The 21,991-nt window shown below is 42.3% G+C and overlaps 2 protein-coding genes across 13 annotated transcripts in view; both read right to left on the bottom strand.

Annotated features, from left to right (window-relative positions):
- Positions 1 to 6,036, bottom strand: part of dtnbb (dystrobrevin, beta b) — a 35,979-nt gene extending 29,943 nt beyond the window's left edge. For all 7 annotated transcript variants that reach the window (XR_005070371.1, XR_005070372.1, XM_037072487.1 and 4 more), the window contains exons 1-5: positions 5,604 to 6,036; positions 2,700 to 2,748; positions 1,275 to 1,342; positions 926 to 1,006; positions 623 to 836 (exon numbers count right to left, since the gene is read on the bottom strand). Coding sequence is in view for 5 of the 7 variants with exons in the window: in XM_037072487.1 (XP_036928382.1) it covers positions 623 to 836; positions 926 to 1,006; positions 1,275 to 1,341 (362 nt within the window). In the remaining 2 variants the exon portion in view is untranslated. The remainder of the gene's footprint in view (positions 1 to 622; positions 837 to 925; positions 1,007 to 1,274; positions 1,343 to 2,699; positions 2,749 to 5,603) is intronic.
- A 1,170-nt stretch (positions 6,037 to 7,206) lies between these two features.
- asxl2 (ASXL transcriptional regulator 2) lies at positions 7,207 to 21,961 on the bottom strand. Of its 6 annotated transcripts, none has more exons than XM_037071163.1 (13): positions 21,722 to 21,961; positions 20,263 to 20,345; positions 20,031 to 20,033; positions 19,132 to 19,240; positions 18,758 to 18,899; positions 17,021 to 17,139; positions 15,369 to 15,486; positions 15,009 to 15,068; positions 14,196 to 14,356; positions 13,787 to 13,883; positions 13,558 to 13,663; positions 12,539 to 13,259; positions 7,207 to 12,077 (listed from the first exon to the last, which is right to left on the bottom strand). In XM_037071163.1, exons 1-13 carry the CDS (start codon positions 21,776 to 21,778, stop codon positions 10,254 to 10,256), a joined length of 3,600 nt encoding a protein of 1,199 aa, XP_036927058.1. In that variant the 5' UTR covers positions 21,779 to 21,961; the 3' UTR covers positions 7,207 to 10,253. The 6 variants fall into 6 exon arrangements, 5 of the variants coding, with proteins under 5 accessions (XP_036927058.1, XP_036927060.1, XP_036927059.1 ...); XM_037071165.1 differs by lacking the exon at positions 21,722 to 21,961 and adding an exon at positions 21,272 to 21,675; XM_037071164.1 differs by lacking the exon at positions 20,031 to 20,033.
- Positions 21,962 to 21,991: the final 30 nt, after the last annotated feature.

Raw genomic sequence — 21,991 nt, 5'->3', positions numbered from 1 at the left:
CTTTACTTGGACAGTGGTGATACATTTTCAGTCATTCGATTTGATTTCAGCACAATCTCTTTTTGTCTTTGGGGCTGCTAATCAATAAGCGCTAGCTCGAGAGACGACAATAATCCAAGTCCAGGTTTTAAACACTTTCTGTCTTTGTCTGCTGAAGAGATGGAGAAAGAGGGAGCTTGTTAGTGCGAGCTTTAAAGCGAGACGGTCCAGCCTTTTTCGGAACAAAAGCCACTGATGCCAAAAGTGGAGATTACAAACGATAATGATTAACAGTGAAAAGCCCTCCCCTTCCCATAAACTACTGGTCATACTGGACTAAGTAAGGCTTTTTCGGTAAAACAACTGAGTGTGTTCACTTGAGCGAAGGTGTGTTTTATCCAGGGGCTCACAAAATGTGCCTGAGGGACAGCAAAAAAAAGAAAAATAGGATTGTTTTTCCTGATTTGACCATAATCCTTGTGAAATACTAGAATATTTCACTTCCCCAGGCCTCTAAATGACAATTAAAATCACACATATAGCAACAGAGTTTTGTTTTTATGCATGTGTGTGGTTTGTTGAACACACGTTATTTCTCTCATTTAGTCATGTCATCCTCTGCACCGACCACCCAACCACGCACCTGTCGTACGTGGCCACCATGAAGTTGAGCAGCAGCCCGATGGACTGCTCCACATTGATCTGGTGGGTTGTGGGCAGCCGCTTGTTGAGCTGGTAGTAGATGGAAGACAGGATGGTCTCCAGCCGCGACACATTGATCTCGGCGTTGTGGTCCAACGTGTTGAGCCCGTTGTCACGAAAGGCTTCGATCATGTTCCAGACATCCACCAGATGAACTGTGAACAGACAGACGGTGATCAATCAAGTCTATTCACGTTGGAACTATTGGTTGCACAGCGTCAGAGCAGAGGGGATCTTCTCTTACGGTTGCATCTCTTCTGCACAAACCGGAGTTTGCAGGCGGTCCTGTAAGTCGACAGTCTGATCACGTCGAAGTTCTGAGCTCCTGTAGGAAAAAAAAGCACAAAGAAAGACTTTAAAAAAAACCGATTAATTCTCTGCCTGTCCAGTTTAATGAAAAATAAACAACATTCCGGCCCACTGAGGCTACTTTTAAACACTACCACCGCCTTCGCGTGGGAGGAATGATACTGTACGTGTGAGGCGCCGCGTATCTCCTGCGCAACTCGGAGCCAGTCGGAGAATTACACGAGCCGAGCGCCGCTGACTGCGAATAGTGAAAAAGAGATTTTCTCTCAGTCGACTCCACTCACTCATCTCCATGAAGAGCTGTCTCTTCTCCACCATGGCCTTGCCTCGTTTGCTGCCTTCCTCGATCATCCTGTGGGCACATCAAACGGCAGAGCGCGCCACACTTACAGTTCAGACAGGCGGCATGTTCATGAATTTGCAACACACACACACACACACACACACACACTATTTTCACTGTCAAAAATCCATCACACACCCTGCAAGTGAGGACGATTTATACATTCATAAATCACCAGTGGGACTGACGACTCGCAATTTTTGTTTAAATACAAAAATCTTTGAAATATGGACGATCTGGTCTTTATGCATGTGTTATTCCACGATTCACCTGTCATGTGTTATGAACATGAGAGCTCCTGAATGCTGAATACCAGAAGGACACGGCGTGTTCTATCATCTTTGTTATTCTACCCTGTACATCAAAGACTGTGTTAGTCATCACTCCAGCACTTCACTTAGTGAAATATACAGATAATATGGCTTCGGCTGGCTTTCTAAGAGATTAATCAACAGTTTCACCACAAATGTCACTGATTTGAGAGACTCACTACATCCGAATAATCGCCTAATTCACTGGTAATATAAATGTCACTGGATTTACCTATCTTGGCTCAGTTATACAGCAGAGTGCCGTGTCTCGTGTAAAAAATGAAGCTACAGCCAGCAGTGAATTAGCTTAGCATAAAGACTGTGAACGGGGGGGAAAGCAGCAAGCTCGGCTCTGCTGGTCCCCGTCCACTACAGCTGTTGAGGAGAACGCTCCAATACTGTCTCGCTGAGAAGCTCCAGGAATGTTTTGTGGACCTCGAGCCCCTTCCTGCTGGCACAAAGGGGGAAGCAGGTAACGGCCTTATTTAATTTTGTTTGAGCTCATCCTTCAAAAATGTGCCGACAATTTGTATTTAGTGTCAAAATCAGCTGCACAAAGATAAAAAGTGATGCTGTCAAAAAACTGAATCTTTAATCTTGCAGGAAGCAGGAGGGACAAAAAGCTCCTTTTCTTCTGAGGAATCTGTATCTATTGAACAATTTAACTTTTGTGTTGACACCTGATTCGACGTCAGCGTTGCTCTCTGTTGTGTGTTTTCAAAGAAGGTTTTTCGTGTCTGTTTTTTTTTTTTTCCTTCTGTCGACTTGACTTGCTTGACAGAACCGCCTTTGAAACAACACAGGTTTCTTTATTTCATTCACTGAAATGTGCCATCGGGGCCGAGTAGATCCATTGCTGTTTAACAGCAATATCACCCTATGAAATGAAGATATTTGATAGTAGTGTCAGGGTGAAAGTGTCATAAATGTGCAGCATAACGTACTGGAAATAGCGTCATTTCTTTTAAGACCATACATGACAGATAAATTATGTCTCTGACCATAAAAGATACAATTCCAGCATCTGATTTTATGAAGATTTCAAACGTGTTTACCTGTCCCTGGAGCTGAGTGTCGAACAAACGGAAGCCCTTAACGTCGACCCTGTGAAGAGAAATTCAAAAAAACATTCAAAGAGTTAGCGGGGAGCGCCTCTCGACTTGATGTCACCATTACCGAGAGAGATAAGCCATTCCTCGCTCGCAGAATGTAGTTGACTCTTAAATAAGTAATTAACACCTCGCCTCTCTCTCTCCCTCCTTCAAGGACTTCATTAACTCTCAATTTGTGCTTTTGTTTCCCCTCCCTCTCCTTCCTGTAGCATGATACTGGTGAGCCGGCTGGGGAACACTCCAGCGCCCTCGGTCTGAGCAAATGATAATTCTCCATGACATCCCGCTCAGCAGTGACTGCATCCTGTGGGATAATGACGCCAACCGAGCCGCGAAGGAAGCCTCTTAACGGTGACCGACACAGAGCGCGTCGCAGCTGGCCGACAAGGAACCATCGAACCATCCTCGGAACCGGGGGACCGGAGAGGCCCGAACATGTCTGGATCACATGGGACGTTTGCTGTCCATGTGCAGAACAGCCGAGGTTCTGATACCATCAGGAAGAGGGGGAGCAGTTCTCTATTTTTTGGCCCTTCCAGTCAGTAACTTGCTATCCCGGCTTACGCTGAGCAAAGGCCTTTATAATCGCTCCGTCCACTGAGATGCCGTGTTATAATTAAGTTTCATTTGATTGTTAAAGGGGCTCTGTGGAAGTTCTGCTTCATGCTGGAGGCCGGTCATCGGTTTTACCATAGTGGACTCCATTTCTAAACTAACATAAGTGACTGCTGCCGTCTGTCAGTGGAGCGGAGAGAGGCACCGAGACGAGGCGCTCGATAAAGTCACATCCTTCGGACTGTCAAGGAAAAAACAACCCGAGTCCTCACGAAAAGAAATCTACAGTCCAGCAGAATGAATCAACTTCATAGGGAAGCTCTCATTTTTCACTGCACGGTACAATTCGCTCACATATGGTCAATAAAAAAGTGATTAATACATAATAAACTGCTCCTTTAAATAATGATTTTTGCACTTAATTGAAATGAAATGCCAGAAATCAAGAATCCTGGCAACTATTCTAAGAATCAAACAATCGTTTTGGTGTTTTTTTGAGCATCAGTGCAATAAATTCAACTAAAATGCTGGTTCCTGCTCCTCGAATCTGAGAATTTAACATTTCTGTGTCCAATATATGATTGTAACTGAAAACCTTCAGATTTTTGTCTCTAAATTGAACATAAAAAGTCAATGGAAGATGTCACCTTGGGCTAGTTGTAAGTCATAACAGGCATTTTTTCATAAGCCACACTTGATTTGTTCAGAAATGAATGAACTGGAAAATCGTGAAAGCAAATCCTCAACCATTCACTATTCCAGTACAAATACAACATGACCCCCCCCTCCCCCAAGCTATTAGAATCACAGTGAAATGAAGGAAGGAGCAGAAAATCTTCACTTCCCAGAAGCCCGAAACCAGAAAATGTTTGCTTGAAATCACAATCACTTAATAAAATGCAGTCATTTTGTCCCAACCATTGATTAACTGACTCATCCCAGCTCTCATTACGATCGCCACCAGATATAGCCGCGTTCTGAGACGGCAATAAACCATTGGTGCTAAATTAAGCAGCAGTTTTTTTTAATGCCCCGAAACAGTCTTACGGGCTCTTTGTAGCTCAGCTCAGTGGGCGAATCATGACAATAACTCGGTCACGATTAATGGTTCACTCTGGCCACTTGGAAAACACTTGGTCGGGCTTAATTACATATTAAACGGGGTCCTGGACGGGGCAGCACAGAATGTATTAGTGCATTTTTTTTTAAAGCAGTATGTCAGTGCTGCTGTGCTTTTGGGGAGAGGTTAGAAAACAGTGGGCGATGCAGTGGGAGACACCAGCAGACACATGTCAGCAAAACAACACAATGGCTCACTGTAAATATCCCAGCCTGTGAAGTAACTGCAGAAATTTCATGAGTAGGCAACTCCGGGCCTGGGGAAAAAAAAAAGAAAGAAAGAAAAATATATAGTAATGTAAGCAGTGCATTGGCAGGAAATCGCAGTTTTAACGCGTGTTTATTTCACGTCTGATAAGGAAAGCAGAGGCAAGTTGTTAATAATTCATAGAGAGGATGAATTCAGAGACCAGAGCACGGACCGGGATGAGATCATGGGGGATTTTTCCTGGTCAATTTCCCTTTCACTCATTCGCACATCAATGATCATAAACTGACACATGTATTGATGCCAGCTCTTCATCTCACACAGTGTGAATGTGTGTTTCTCATTAAAAGGCCCGTAAAGGTGGCTCTTTTTTTTTTTTTTTTTTACTGTAACCGCACCTTCGGCTTCGAGGTAATGACAACATCCCTTTTTGACGCGAGTCAACATAAGGACTCGGTTGCTGCAGTACCTCCCTTCCGCTGATATCATTCACTTCTCGCTTTTATACAAGCCCCCAAACAACACACACACACAAAAACCCCTCACCGTGAGCAACCCTGCAACACTTAAAAATTCACTTTCTGGAGCGACGGCGCGGCACAAACGCAGCCATATTGCAGATTTAACTGCATGTTTTACCTTATTTCCGCAACGGGGACGCCGTGTCGTGATGCCCATGGAAAAAAAAAAATTGGGGGGGGGGGGATAAGAAACAATGGCAATCGTGCATCTTTTTCAATTCTCACTGGTTCCCCTCAGCAGCCCGAGTGAGAGGCAGAGCAGGGGGGGGAGGGAGACTGGCCTTTTTACCGGAGGAAAATCACGCAGGTTGCGTTTAGAGCATCACCATCATCATCATGTTCGCAGCAGCAGCAGCAGCAGCAGCAGCATCAGATGGGGAGGATAAGTGGTCCAGCGTGAATAAGGAGGATATTTCCTCCCATGATTCACAGCCGCACTCTCACCTTTGACGAATCCACGCGTGTGTCCGCCGACGTTACAGCTGTCCGAGCGATGAGAAACGGCTCGGGCGATCCATCATCGTGTTTCAGGCTCCTCTCGCGTCTCATTCGCCTTCAGTCTTGGGAACTGCGGTCGTGGCCGCACACAGAAACGTACAAGCGCCCCGCTCTCTGCGCGGCATCATCAGCGACCCAGCGGCAGAGGACGGCAGAGCGGAGCGCGAGCAGAGCGCGAGCAGGCACGGAGATGCCATGCGCGGCCACCTACTACACTTTACGCATGTGCGCACGCACGCTGGTTAAAGGCGCACTACTACTATTGCTGCTTTTACTCTGAATTATGATCCTCAAAATAGAGCGGAGAAGCAACAAGACACACGGATTGAAGTGAATTTAAAGGGACACTCCGCTGAGGTTTCCTGATGCACCGCCATAAAGTCAGGGGACTCTAGCGAGATAGATATGTGTTTGTTTGTTTGTTTGTTTTTAAATGTAATAATAACAACTGCAACAGAGGAAGAGAACTCCTGACTTTATGAGGTAAAAAAAAAAAAAAAAGCACACTGGATCCTACATTTCCCATGATGCAATTGGGAGTTTTCCTTAATTCTGCACAGATTGCCACATGATTGAGTCCTAAAAGCAGAAAATTATGAGAGCATTTTTTGCACTTCAGGTTCCTCAGGGTTCCTCAGGCTTTTTGGAGTGGATTTTTGGACAGATGCCCGAACTAAGGCCTGAATAGGTCATTCAATACCCCATGTTTATATTATGAAGCGTTTACATGTCTTCAAAAAGGCGATTGCCAAGTTAAATTAAGCGTTATTATGCCACACACGACAGACTTGAAATAAATAACTATGCAATCTTCATCTTTCTAGCTTGTATACTGATCAATTTATAATGTAGTAAGAAGTTTACTAGCATAGTGGTAACGCTGAAATCATGCGACTGCAATATAGTTCGTTTATAGCCTTATGTTAATGCCTAATTATGCTTCAGAAATCATACGGGAGGTGTCCATCTGTGAGGATTACTTCACTGAGCAAAATGTGTAAATATTATAAACTTGTGTTTGACACAGATTCTTTGCAATAATCCAAAATCCTACAGATAAATCCCACAGGCTTATTGTCAAGGGACCCGGGGCGGCGCCAACTTCTGGATTGGTTTACAAAAATATGTCATCACTGCAGCACGATAATGCCACACAAAATGATTTTTTTGATTAATCTCCTCAGTATTGTGAACTTCTGATCCATTTCTTTAATAGACTGAATGATTGAATAATCTCACATTTTGTTCTGTGTTATTTGTGTGAAAACATGTTGTCACTTTAAGTACACAGATTTATAGCTCAGACCTTTTTTTAATCAAACAAATTTCATTCTATTGGATTTTCCTTAATTTGTCCTTTAACTCATCAACTGTGAGTTTTACTCACAACCAAAGATATTAGGTAATCCCTGCCTCCCCATAGCCCACCTCATTTAAACTCATCACATCTTAGTTTAACTCAATCTTTCTGGCTTTCATCATGTTGAATAAGCTGAACTCCCCCTTGCACCCCTCTATGTGATACAAGCACCAGTAAAAACACACAAAATACTTTTCTTTTCATTATTTATTCATAATAGTCTATAACTTTTGATAAAATACACTTTGTTTACAAGTGCTGATTACTATATTACATTCACCCGGATTTTAAATGGAGACAGAATGACACAGACGAATTAAACAAATTCACCTAGTGATGAACGTGACATTTTTTTAAAAAGGGGTGAGGACTGCCCATGAAACTTTACTCCCCACAGTCATTTCTATATAAACTACCTCCTCTGAACGCACACACAACAGGTTACTTCAGTGACGCGGGGGACTGCTGCCTGACTCGGGTTCCAGTCGTTATTAACAAAGATTTCAGCTGCCTTTTTGGGATGATTGAATGTTTTTGTTAACTTGTTTTGCAGTGCAATCCAGTCCCCAACTCAATATGGGTAAATACAGCATCCTAACATCACATTCAACCAAATAAGAGCTAAACATTTACGGAGGATGATTTCAATTTAGTAAATTTTAGTCATTTTTTTAGTGAAATGACTACTAGCCCTAACATCTTAAAACCAATTTTCCACAAGACACAACCCCCCTCCCCATTTAATAACAAATACATTTAAAAATGGACTTTCAATTAATCAACTGATCTAAAAATGGTGCTTTAAAAACATTTTGTTTTCATCAGGTAATGACACAAGTGTAGACAGCTATATTAGAACAACATCTCTATGGAAAAATACAGAAAAAACCTGGGCCGTACAGAATATTGATACCTGGTCAATTCGAATTATAAAAAGTCAAGTTATTATCTGTACAGCGGTCTGTCCAGTCTAAACAAAATCATAGGAAAAACAGACAGCCAATATATTATTATAGTAAATACCCTGTTGATTTTCAAAAACAATTAGCAAATAGACTTTTTTATATTAAAATATATTAATTAAAATATATTACTTTGATTAACAAGTCAAACATTAAAAACAAGATCTGATTATTTTTGTTTTCTTTAAGGTGACTTTGGCATATTACCTTGGAAAATAATTGCTATGAAACAGGCCTACGTTGCATCTCAAGGAGATTTCAAAAAACATAAATTGATCATAGTTCATTTTTCGATCAGCATGAACACATGAAGGACCTGCCGAGTAACGCTTCACACTGGCCTTTTTGCATGTTAATATGTGGTAAAGTAAGCATTTACACTGTGTTTACATCATAGTAACGCAGCTACAAAAGTGTTCACACCACAAATTTGCTGGTTCATCTGTGCACATCACACACACACACATTACTGTACATTATTCTGCATAAACATGGTGTAGTATTACTTCATGCTTACAATCATTTAAACCACATTTAAATGGAGGATGTCTGAAAAAAAGGCCATTTTAAAAGGAGACCTATTACACTTTTTCATTTGTTCATTTTCTTCAGTGTTCTACATTCTCGAGCATGTAAAAGATCTTGAAAGACATTTGCATAATTTATGCCTGCCAGCTAGTTTAGCACGAAAGAATTGATTTAGCACGACTACTCTGTAATTGCTATCGGTGCTTGGTCAGGCATGTATGAGCTGACCAATCAGGGGAGACTGAGTATTCAGGAATGGGGCATTAAAGGGGACAGGGGCTAAAACCGAGTGTTTCAGACAGGGGGGGAATACAGAGCTGCAGCAGTGCACAGTATGAAGAACCAAATGCTTTTTGAGCATTAAAGCATGTAAACCTGTTCTAGTGGCGACCCAAAATAAAATCAAGAACTTCAAAATAAGCATAATATGTCTCCTTTGTAGTGAAGTGTTACACCAGCCTGTTAATCGGTGTCATATTGTACCTCCAAATCATTTTGTAAAACTGAATCAGCTGAATCATTCTAAGATAAAGCATTTAGCATTTTAGCATAATTTACTGTTTTTCTCCATTTTCTTTCCAAAGTAAAAATAATAATAAACAATTGAATATGCTCGAGCAAGGTGTGCTGCACGAATAAAAATAAAAATAAATTTCTACATCTATGAATATGCCATAAATGAGCAACTATTTACAGTGAAAAAACAAAATCATCTTCATTTTCTCCCCTCGCCTTGAGTGTTTTTTTTTTGAGTGTTTGCCACTGCTGATCTTTCTATACAGAAATACGAGTGTGAAAAAAAAACCCACCTCACGGGAGACAATATCTACAAGCTGGCTTTTTCGGGGAGAAAATGCAGGTTCACACAGTAGGAAGTGACTCTAGATCTCGACCTGGAGTGGAAAAGATATACATTTGTCAAAAGGAACATATAGGCATTTTTATATATAAATGACTCTTCTTTTTCCCTATATTTGAATGTAAGTGCTGTACACAGTTACTAACGTAAATCCAGGTGGTTTTCAGGGGCTTCGCCCTGTAACTGTTAGTTAAAAACTGATGTGATGTGCAATCCTCACGAGTTGAAGTATCATTCAAAATTTCCTTTTATATTCTCTATCTAAAACTATACATGCTTTTTCTAGTTTTTAAATCTGAGTGTGTTCAGTAATAAATGTACAGGTTTTATATAAAATAGTTACTGTAGGTTGCACTTCCCTGCCATGCGTGCATAAATGCCAAATAGGAGGTACTCTACAACCGATGATTATCATTAGCGCCCTTTTTTTTTTGCCTTTAACCATAACTCGTAGGCCCATAATAAAAGTGTCAGTCTAAAACACAACAGTCATTATGTTCTACAAAAATAGCAACATTCATTTTCCCCTTTTTCAAAACTACACATATATATTTATAAAAATATATCACACTAATCCTAGCTGAGTGCAAACATTGCCAGATTTTATATTTGTCACACATCTGACAGACTACTGATTTGATTGAAAACGGATTGACATTTCTACCAAAGAAATTGCACAAAACAACTTTTCATAGATGTTGGTGAAATAAACGACCATCCAGTGTAAATCCTTGCCTTTCAACAGCAACCACATACATGCTGGTTACAGCTAGCGTGTCCGGCCCGATCGCTGGTTCTGTATTGATTCTGGATGATCTGCGTCTGCTTTGTGCCTCGCATCAAAGCAAATCAAACCACATTATCTTCTAGTTATTATTAAGTTCATATCATCGTACGACTAAACATGACACACACAGTTTTGAGGGGCCAATGCAGTCATCGTGGCAAAAGGCGCCACATCCTTTGCACATGATCATCGCCTTCAGTCGGCAGTAGCATTTGGACTGGACGTCCTCCATGTTGGAGCCCTCCATATATGACTGTTCAGGTGAGGGCTCCCCCTGGTTGCCGTGGTCCAACGAGTGACCGGCAGGTATGGTGGTGACAGTCACTGAGAAAGACATTACACTCCCATGGACACTGCCGCCGTCTGCCTCTGATGAGGCATTGGAAGATCCAGCACCTGCAGTGCTGTGGTTCAAAGTGTGAGGTACAGACATGCTGATAGTGCCACCGTAGCACGATGCTGCCACATTTTCCTGATTATCAAGCGTTCTCTGGGTTTGAAAGGCAGGCGTCCGCTGGTGGCTGGGGTCCACTTGGGTACAATATGGCTCGGAGTTTCCATGATTACTATTGCAGAGTTCGAGGTGCCTTCGGTGTGACTGAAAAAAAGGGCTGTTGTCTTTGGCTGTCGCACTGGTGCTGTTGTTGTCGGCGCCAGCTGCACTATCCTCTGATCCAGGCTCAGTCTTTACATTGGAGCAAGGCTGAATGCTCCCTGTTTCATCACACTTGGTTATTGAGTATCCCTGCTGCTCTGTTTTGACCCCAGAAACAGCAGAGAAAACTTTCCTGGCTGGTTCATCTTCCTTAGCCGCCTCCTCGTCTTCTGTGCTTTCCCTTTTTAAACTGGAAACAGACGTGTTTGGGATGGCAGACTGGTGCAGTCTCTTGCTCTCTGGTCCTCGACCGTATGTGGACACATTTAGCAGGTAGTGTCCTGTCATGGCTGGCCTGGGTGTCCTCTTACGACCAAGAAATCCTACTGAGATCCTAGATTGGTCCTGGCGCTCATCTGCATGCACCAGCTGATGGACATTGTACTGAGGGTGCTGAGGCCCCATACCACCATAAGGCTGGCTGTGCTGGACTTTTCTCTGCATGAGAGCCTGTAGGATCTGCTCCTGAGTCTCCTTATCAGGAAGTTCCCTGTGATGTCTGGTGAATTCTGAGAAAACTCCTGCTCGTCCTGCTATATTGAGCTGCTGGGACATCTGCTTATCAGCCCTGTGCTCAGCATGTGTGTGTGGGTGTGATGTCTTCCCCTTACTACCAGAGGGTATGTTTGACATCTTCACTTCCACCTTGGATAGTGGTTTTGGGAGGATCTGCTCCAATGGAACCTCTTTGCCCTGCAGTAGCTGTGTGACCAACGGGTTATTTGCAGGGATACAGGAGCTGGTCCTGGTGGATAATCCAGCAGATGATTGGTTTTCCTGTCCCTTTACAGCATGTACAGATGGAGTGGGCTGAGATGATGTGTTTGAACCCTTTTGAACACTATGGGGTCCTGCACTCACCATACCAGCAGGATGACCTTTGTGTTTCTCATCAGTTATGTTTGAGGAAAATGTTTGAGGCTGGTTTGGGCTTAGCTGACCAAGGTCCGATGGGCAAGAAGGAGGTGTACTTTCAGAGGCTGGTAACCTGGTTGGTGCCTGTGGAGATGTTGGGCTAGGACTGGGCGATGGATGTGTCGGTTCAGCACCGCCTCCCCCTGGCCCTGGGCCTGGCACGGGTCCCTTTGATGCAGATGATACGGCAGCAGCCGCTGCTCGCTGTGCTCGGGCGAGCTGAGCTTTAGCTTTAATGTCAGCAAGAGTGCGAGCACCAGTGCGGCCCGGGCTGCTAAGTGGGGCCGGGAGGGGTGTCCTTGGTGAGACTTGGCTAGGTGACAGAGGAACTGGAAGAATTCGAGACACTGGGATCTGCAACATGAAAAAGAAATTTATTCAGAAATATGCATATACATTGATGAAAACATCAATTATACAAAAATAACTAAAGGTTTCCCATACCAAAGCTAAGTACACTACTTCTGTGTCTCATTATCACCTCCCCACAGCTACAAACCCCTGCTGGATGTAGCTAATTTAGGAATTTAATAGGAGAGCTAAGAATGTTTGGAACATACTGAGCATGAAGTCAGAGAAATGCAGGAGAGGTTTTAAGACATTTCTGTGGCTAATCTTATCATTTTTTTTTTATCTCTCTAGGTTGCCTGTGGAAACCATTCTAAGTACTCTAAATCCAAACTGACAACAGCTGAAGCAAGAATCAAGCTACAATCTTGTCAGAGCCACCTTTCAAGCATACAAGTTGCAAATCTTTCATAGTAAAAAGATCAGACGGATCAGAGGAAACTTTGAGCACACAAAAATGTCCCTACCTTGAGTGGTGGCACCCTCTGATTTGTTGGAGTTGTTGGAGTTGGTGTAGGAGGGCTGGATGTGGATGATGCTGGAGGAGATACAGAAGAGACTGAAGACACAGAGGAGACTGAGGACATACGTGGCCTTTTCTCTGGCGTCAATTTACCCTCCATCTCACTGACAGATTTCCTTTTCAGCAGCTCTGTAGGGCCACTGGGCTCAGGGATGACTTCGCTCTCCTCAGCAGGTTTAACCACAGACACGGGCTGATCCTCTTTTAATTCTGAGCTAGCTGCTGGTGGATGGCTCTTCTTCGCGGGTGACTGGGGGGGCTCCTTATTCTCCTCCTCCAATTTCTCTTTGTGCTCCTTCTCAGGCAGGGCCTGCTCAGTCCTACTCTCAACCTCAGGCGTTGTCACCGCAGGATGTGGCGCATTCTGCGCTGCTATGCTCAATCTACGATCCTCATTGTATTGCGCGCGCCGTGTCTTCATGGGCTCTGTGGTGAAGACTGGCTCTTTGTGAGCAGTTGGTGCCTTCAGAGGTACTTGTGTTGCCTTCATGTTTTTCAGAGCCGTAGCAGCAGCATCAGTCTGGCTGCTGTCCTTTGTGCCCTTGGGATCCTCTGGTTTTTGAGCGGCAGGTCCTGTCTGATGAGATTGGAACTGGGGCCTGGTAGACTCCTGATTCTGATCAGCCTTTGTCAGCTCTTTGGATTCCTCAAAGCTGAGCCCAGAACTATAGAGAGAGAAGAGGGAGGTAGGAAGGCAGACAAAAAATGAATCAAGTTTTTTCTTAAAACAGTGTGTTTATAGGAATTTATTGGAATTGGGATTCAAAGGTACATGACCCAAAGATTTTCCATAGTATTTACTATTGCAACGAACTGTGCAATGCAAAAGGTATAATTCACACAATTCCTTTACACACACAGGAACACACTCTCACTTAGTCCATTTTATCAGCTGTATTCTAAATGTATAAAGCACAACTTGAAAATCATAAAGTATAACTAAAATCATAAAGTATAACCTACTTTTCACCATAATAGTTTTCGAAGAAGGCTTCCTTCCAGAGCTCAACTTTCTTTTCCTTCTCAATCTCTTGGCGCATTCGTAGCTGCAACTCAGGAGTGAATTCTCCTGTAAAAAGAGAAAGTTACATAATAAAAAAAAAAGAGAAAGGTTATTATACTTGGTTACATAATTCTAACTTTGAATGTAAACTGAATGCTGTTTTTATCAGTTGGAAGCGGTTGTACTGACCCTCAGCAAGTCTCTCCTTCCACGACTGTGCTGCTGATGTGAAGAACTCATTGTTTAAGGCAGAACTGGTGACCTTCAGAAGGCCATCCATGCAAGCCTGGGGAGAGGAGGCACAATGTTATGACTAGCATCATCACTATCACATCACTGCAGAAATACATCGACTTGTACTTCTGTATAAATACACATATAGAATCAGCCAACACAGAATGCTGTACAGAAATGATGGCTGTATTTCCATGGAATCCAAGGAATCTTTCAAAAATATTTCCAAACTATTTTGTGAGCTAGTTTACAAAACACACCAATTGACAGGATGGATGTGGAATGGCATGCAATTATATTACTTTAGATTTACTTCTATATAATGCAACAGACACATTAAAAGTATGTATAATCTTAGAGCCACCTGCCGGTCAACTTCAGGCAGTAGTTTGAGCAGCCTCTGTTGGCAGTCGGGGGGCAGGACAGAGAAGGTGTGCTTGTTGATGATCGCCCGCAGGTTGGTGTTAACCAAAATGGAGTCTGGTGTTTCCACATCTATGTTACATTTGGTACGTTTCAGCTGCCCTGCAAAGCCAAACAGGAAACAGAAGTAAGCCAATACAGATCGCGCAGTGTAGAAATATGTTGATCTTGTAAGAGGAATCTTGGGTAATTTACTTTCACATGTAGATATATTTATTTTTAGCAGAATCATTTCACTTGAACCGCAGCTTCATGTATATAATAATGTAATTATCTCATTCTCAGTCCAAGCAAGCAGGCAGATATAAGTTTGCAACCAAATGTCATATTATTTTGAACAATTTTAAGGGAAAAGATCATCAACAAATGCCACAAAAATGCCTGAACCAACAATTCATATGTCCATCTGCCTGTACTTTTTGACTTCTCTACTTTGTCTATGGCATGAAGTCCCAACAACATTGGCTACCACTGAGGAAATAATCTTTAAAAACACATATATATATATATATATATATATATATATATATATATAGTATAGTTATACATGTCTGAATAATGCCCTAAAAGAGCTGCCCACTACAGTCTTCAGTAAAGCTTGACCAACATATTAATTGGCTGATATTATTGGCTGACACTGGCCTATCACAGATGGCATATATGCTGCCCGATATGCACCAATATGAACCAGCCTTTTCCTTTAAGATTTCAAACTACTTGATCGAATTTAAGTACCGGTATATGTGACACTTACCTGCACTAAGGCGGCTTGACCTCTGGGAAACCTTCCTTGGGACGACTGGGTGGCATAACTCTGTTTGGACAGAGAGAAATGAGCGCTTAGAATTTGCAGATCAGACATCTAACTGCTTCCCTATTATTGCTGCCAAATATATGAGTCATTGTGCTAAAACATTGCTCGTTGTAATGTGATCCATTTTAGTAATATATTTTGAAATCAGAGCGTAATATCATGCATTGAATATTAGCAAAATGTCAAAACTGAATGAATATAACACCTGATTTCTCTGAAGTGGAGCTATTGCTCAAGCCCAATGTGTAACTGTTAATTTCATTTGATATTGAATTTGACAATATAAGAGCTGCAACCTACCAGTCTTTGTAGTAATGTCAGCCATATCTTTGATGGTCTTCAGAAGCAGTCTGGGACTGGAGGTGGTTGGCATTCCTCCCTGTCTGCGCTGGTTTCTCTGCTGCTGCTGCTTCAAGGCCTCAAAGAAACAAAAAATAAGGGAGAATAAAATAGCCAGCAGTATGAGAAAAAGAGAGTGTGAATGTGTGTAACCCTCTGTTTCCCTGCAACTAGTCCCCCAGGGCCACTCGCCTGGTTAAATAACAGCTAAATAACAGTGCTGCAATGAAACATTGGTTGCATAACACAGGCATAAATCATCTTTCTGTTATAAAGCAGTCAAGGAGTCTGATCACCTCACACAAACACAATGTCAACAGAATAAAAAAGCAATCCAAGACGGCCCACTAAGTGCCTTTCTTTTGTTAAAGCTGATCAACAAAAAAAATCAACTAAGAAAATACACAATAGGTCTTTCCAGCACTAATATTAAAGCCAAATCGCCATCTTCCAGCATTGCATACGCCCAATAAATGAATATAAATTAGTCTTACAGAGCTGAAAATTCCACACCAGCACAGATGGAGTGAATTACAACGTGCGCAATCAAGTGAAATCCAAATAAATGGAACACAAAAGGCACAACGCAGCCAATAGGAAAATGTTGAACGGGTGGATTATAAGGAACGCAGAATACTGTAAAACCAGCTATAGGCACTTTTCCCTGACGCCTCGTCGTTTAAGAATAATCAGAACAAGATGTTGCACAGACAGGGAATGAAACGATAAACATGGGGTTATGTACATGTTTCCTTACGTGTCAGCAAAAAAATTAGAAAAACCTGGTGAAATCTGTATCTTAGTATTTTGACATGGATTAGATGTGTGAAAATAATCAACAATAAACAATTCACACACAATAATAACCTCAGCTGTTGAGGGACAGCTGATTTAGATTGAGATCTGTTGTTCTAGTCACATCTCAAAATTCTACACTTAGAAAAACTGCATGAAAACTAAAGATGGGGATCAAAAACTGGTTCCAGATTGTCCAAACCATTGGAATTGTATTCCTGTGTTGCCAACTGAAATGTTTGTCTCCTTTCTCAAGAGTAGAGGAACCAGATTTTCAGCTCCTAGAGATTAGTTATGCGCAGAGCTGTAACGGTTGGTCGACTAATCAGTTGGTTGATCGAAAGAAAATCTATTGCACACTGCTTTGATAAATGGTAACAGTACACTTGGGGGTCTGGGAAAATTGTGATGTACTGGTTCCAAAATAAAGAGTGGTTACACAGTATAGATTGCATACAATTCTCACTTGCACGGCTTTATTCTACTAAAAACAGTTGCGTTCACACTGACAACATTTTTCACATAAATTGATAAGGCATTAATTAGGGAACCCGAAACAATCAGACTGCTAAGAAGAATCAATTATGACATTGGTACTAATAAAATCTAGTCAGTTCCCATCCCTAATTACAACTTTGCTAGACATACCAACAAAGTACTTTTATGCTGCAGAGTGGGCTGGCAGGGATTTACGCAGAACGGCTGTAGGTGGATATAAGGGTGTGGCAGGAACTTGTGTAACGTCTGAGTTGTGCGTTTGCACAAGTGAAAATGACAAGAATTGATTAGAAATAGAGTATACAGAATCCATCCGGTACCTGTTTCAGAGCTTTCTTGCTGTGTTTCTGCGAAGGAGAGATGAGTTTACTGGTGGGGACAGAGGGCGATGAGCATCGAGGCTGCGGAGAGGACGGCTGTGACTGCAGCTTGGAGGGAACTATGAAATACAAACGCACGAAACAGATGTTACAAAATACAATTCCTGAGGGTGGTGTGCAAACCGTATCCCATCATGCTTTTGTTTTGATGAAACCGAAACCATCACAGTGCACAAAGAAACAGATTATGTTACCACACTAAAATGTCACCTCAATGGAAAGATTGTTCACAACAGCCTCCCTGTTATATTTCTGATGAAAAACACCTTTTCTGCATACTGCAGCAGCACCACTGATATCTTTTTTCAACAGCACTTAATTTGCATATGACTTTGCGGCATTCTGTATTGATTAGTTCAAAAATAAAACTATATCGAGTCCTCCCACTCAGATGTAAACCAAGGTTATTTGCTTGGCAGTTTCTTACCCGTGCATAATGAGGAAGTAGTCACGGGTCATGCTGAGAAAATACAGTTTCCTGTTTTAACAGTCACAATAATGTGAGTCAGTAAGAGCACAGCCTGAGGAAAACAAAATAATTGGTACTTGAGGAAAAGCTCAATCTCCCAAGTTGCACTGCAATCAGGCTAAATCAGTTGTGCGACAAAGGAGCAAAAACTGTTAGGATACGTCAGCCGTGTGCAACCTGCAGCCCGCTTCCCTGTGGACGACTTCTGCATAAACACGTTATGGATGCAGCGTGTTGGTTAAAAGATTAAAAACCCACCTTTTGCTATCATCATGTCTGATGTTCAGTATAGTCCAGGAATTACTTTATGATGATGGTGTGATGCAAGTTTGTGCCAGAGCCACTTTCTCTCAACCTGCCTCTATTACTGCCGCTTCAGCTGGTTTCCTGTGTTTCCGCAATGACTTTTAAGAACCGCTGAGAAGGGGCGTTAACTCTCAGAGTCATAACAGAGTAAGGTCACCAACCAGAGAAAAAGCGCCATACTTTATTGATGGTGAAAATGGTATCTTTCTCATTTATTGATTGAACCTGAATGATTGTTGACCAGAGGTGGCAAATATGCAACAACAAAGAAGCCCATAATCTTTTCCAGGCTAAACCTATCTTAAAAATAAAGCTGCAACTAGAATAATTAAATGTTCGGGCAATCAGGCTATTTATAGTGTCAAATGACCCAAAAGGCACTTGGAGTTGACAGTCTGTAAACCTTATATGAGGGCCCTGATACACCAGGCCAAATGGTCAGACAGTGGCCAGTGTCAGGGTCGCACCCCTGAGTTTTTGTGGTGTTTGCTGCACAGTTAGCACTATTCAGCCTCTTCAGCAGTGACAATTGCAAATTTTATCAGAAATATTTCTAATTAGAAGTGTGTAGCAAGAGAAGTGTGAAAAAATAATGTTGTTCAATCATCGTGGCAGCCGTTTGTTTGTCCTTAGTATAGAGTCATCTAGTTTTCCTTTATGAATGACAATTACACACTGCTGCAGCATGGAGGAGGGTATGCGCAGGTGCAGAACATATGAGATAGTTGGCCATCAGCTGTAGGCTTTGCTGTGTGGTCAAGAGCAGCTTTTCGACCAAGACATAACACAACAGTCTGCTTTTGTTTCAGCAAGTTCTTCGATACCTGCTTGGTGTGTCTAGGCCCTAAAGGACTGGCTGGTGAGATGCAGTGGTGTACCAGTGGGTTGGAGTTAATCAGTACCTCGTCGCATCCATCTTCCTCTCCTGCCCTCTTGAGCAATGGCACCGCTGTTGTTTTCTGTGCTTTGGGAGTCCGAAAGATCGTCGCTGCTCTCGTCAGAGCCCTCTTCAGACAGCTCCTTCACTACATCTGAGATGTCCTTCTACAAAAAGTCAAATAAAGTACAAAGAGTGTATTATTTTCATGTTATGGATACAAACAGCCAAGCAGTCATCCAAAAAGCATCTTCTGGGGTACACATAAAGCTCTAATCTAATTTTACCTGTCTCTAAAATAGACTGACAAATGATTGTGGCCACCAAAATGAATGACTGTGAGTGATATTTTTCACAATAGATTTCACACTAGTGAAAGTTGCTTTGCATCTAACGAACCTTTAACGTGTAGACCCCCATTCTGCCGGGAACTTTGTAGAAGATCCCCTCCTCGCCGCGAGAGTTCGTGTGCAGCATCGCATTCAGACATGCCAGCGGTGAGGTTCCACTAGATCATAGGGGAAAAACGTAAATTACACATCTGCTGCCCAATAAACCACAGCTGGGAGAAAGCTGCAAGAGGGGTAAATGCTGGTCTGATATCTGGGGAAAAACCGCTATCATGCACCAAGAGAACATGTGGGAGTTCAGGTCAGATTAACATCAGTACAGTTGTGAGGCAATTTGCTGAATGTTTTATACCGAATCAGTTGCAGGAAACTGGTTCAAGACTAATCTAATCAATGTAAGGAACTCATGGCCTTAGATTAAACTGATGTGACATGTCTATTGAAAGATCTGTTCAAGTTGAGTCAAGCATTTTCAGAACTAAACTGAGTTAATTAAGAATGCACAATAATGCCTGAGCAGTCACACCAGGGATGTATCCAGAGGTGACAAAAATTACATTTCTTAGGCGTACAAATGATCGCAGCTCAACAACTGCCAGTTAATTCATCCCTTCTCACTTAACTCTGTGGATGGTGTCAAGTAGCGGTGTTGAACTTTCAAAACCTATACGGTGCCCATGCTTTATTTTGTTAGAACATTTAGTAATTTAGAAAACCGGAAAGTGGAATTATGCTTTTATGCAACAGGTGGCTGTGGATGGTCATGGCACTTGTAGCTGAAATATAAGTGTGAGTCCAACACTGCATCTATACGACTGGACCTACAACATGTTATTGTTAATAACATGCAAAAGGCAAAAAGCCAAAAAAAAAAAAAAAAAAGTGGCATTGCAGTGAGTTTGTTAAAATAAGGGGTGGGGTGGGGGGGTCTAGCTTTTTCTTTCTTACCTTCTGGATGAGAACAGTGACAATGAAACAAAAAAGAGACGAAACAATCATTAATCAAGTAAAATAGTGAACATGGTATGGTATCAATAACAGAGGGAGGAAGCTGCAGTGCTCTCTCTCTCTCAAACACACACACACACACACACACACACACACACACACATACACAAAAATGTCCTCTACCTAAAGGGCATTCGCTGTCATAAAGAAACAACATGGAGAAATGATTTACCTTATTTCCTTCAGCCTTTCTCTCTGGATCACCTGCAAGATCTCTTTGTGGCTCATAGGCGTGTTAGGATATTTCTCCAAAACCTAGAATGATAAAATATCAGAATACAACATTTAAAAAAAAAAAAAGAGAGAGAGAGAGAGCGTGAGAGCGGTTATCATTAAAACATGATGTGGTCTCAAGGCTATTTCAGCCAAAAGCCTGAGATTTCACATGCTGAAAGCTTTCTATAGGGTTCCCACAAAGCCTCAATTCCCACAACTGTATAAGTACAGGATGTCACGCTAAGAAAAATCAAGATCACAACCCTTACGTAAACACTGTGGCTTCTTGCTTTTAACAGACATATACCTTCTGCTCCAATGCTGGCCTATAGCTGACTCTCTAGACCAAATGCACATGCTGGATAACAGGTGGCTATTACTGAGTGATAATTATCACATATGGCTGTCATTCAAGGGGACACTGCCTTGTTTTGAGGCATGAACAGGGAATGCAGCAAGATTACAAACACTTTCATAAAACCTAACCTATCTGCAAAACATGTCAACAAAATCATCTCCCAGTACACTGACATTAGAGACACTTTAACTCCACTTTTTCTCCCATCTTGTACATTTGTGTAATATCCCCCACATTGCTTCAACATATGGAGAACCGCAATGAAAATGGCTTCATGGGTGTGCAAAAACAAAACTATTATAACAAATTAATATCTATGGAGTTGGCTTCGTTTGTCAGCAAGGTATACATTCTTATTAACTCAGTGGAGCTAATACACCGTTGCAAGTATGTACACAGAAAAAGCAAGGTTCATTTTCAATTACGAACTAGTTGTTGGGAGTTTGGATATTTTGAATTCATTAGCATGCTAGGCTAGGCGGCTAGCTACGAAGCTAGCAACGTTTCAGCACTGATAACGCCTCGACAAACGCTGGCATGCAATGGATAAACACAGCGACTTGTTACTGAGTTGAGTTCACATAGGGGGGACCCGAGTAATACGCACACCAAAATGTTTTGCTCCGTTTCGTTTGCAAACTGTTATCAGACAAACTTGTTGACCAACTGAGTTGCGTTAGCAGCAGCTAGCGTGCTAACGGGCGCTAGCGCGCAGCACTGACGCGCCTACTTCGAGCTGACTTTATTCAAATCGCCGACAGACATGTCAGCCGTGCTGCCTGGACACGGCAGAGAGAAATGTTTACGGGGGCGAAGCTTGGATGCACACTGCTGACATTTGTTTTCCGCCGCGTTCGTGCACAGCGGTGTCGGGTTAAGCGAAGGCTACTGCGGCTAGTGACAGCGGTCCTCCCCGATGTCTAAACACGGGCCTTGCGCTGTGTACGCAACATTTCGTCTCCACCAGCAGGTCATGAACTCATAAACACAGTTGTACAAGTGGGAGCGTTCAAGGAAAACAACCACAACAAACGCAAGGTAAAAACACCAAGAATACCGTTTTCGCGGCTTCCGCCCACGTCCTCCCCTTCTTTTTCTTCTGCCTCTCCCGCATCGTCGGCGTCTTGTTGCGGCGTAATGTTGAATTTGTCTGATCCAGTTGGAAATGTTGGTTTAGTTACCGCGTAAGATCCACTCCGTCTGCCATGTTGGACTTACTGTAAAGAGTCATGTGACTCCGGAGGAAACGTCATCTTACTGTATATAGCTGTCATTTCAAAGTCTCCCCAAGTTTCTTTCTTTTTTTTTTGTTTCCTCCCCTCCACAT

The sequence above is a fragment of the Acanthopagrus latus genome, chromosome 16, assembly GCF_904848185.1.
Source record: "Acanthopagrus latus isolate v.2019 chromosome 16, fAcaLat1.1, whole genome shotgun sequence".
Classification (NCBI taxonomy): domain Eukaryota; kingdom Metazoa; phylum Chordata; class Actinopteri; order Spariformes; family Sparidae; genus Acanthopagrus; species Acanthopagrus latus.
Note: the sequence above shows the minus strand (reverse complement) of the source record. Positions and strands in the feature narration are given on the sequence as shown.

What these genes read in the sequence shown, in the direction of transcription:
- asxl2 (XM_037071163.1), bottom strand. Translation starts at nt 21,778, where the DNA reads ATGCGGGAGAGGCAGAAGAAAAAGAAGGGGAGGACGTGGGCGGAAGCC. An exon ending in GCAAGAAAGCTCTGAAACAG is followed by an intron (nt 15,487 to 17,020) that starts GTACCGGATGGA and finishes TGTTTCTTTGAG; the next exon opens with GCCTTGAAGCAGCAGCAGCA. An exon ending in GAAAACTATTATGGTGAAAA is followed by an intron (nt 13,260 to 13,557) that starts GTAGGTTATACT and finishes CTCTCTCTATAG; the next exon opens with TTCTGGGCTCAGCTTTGAGG.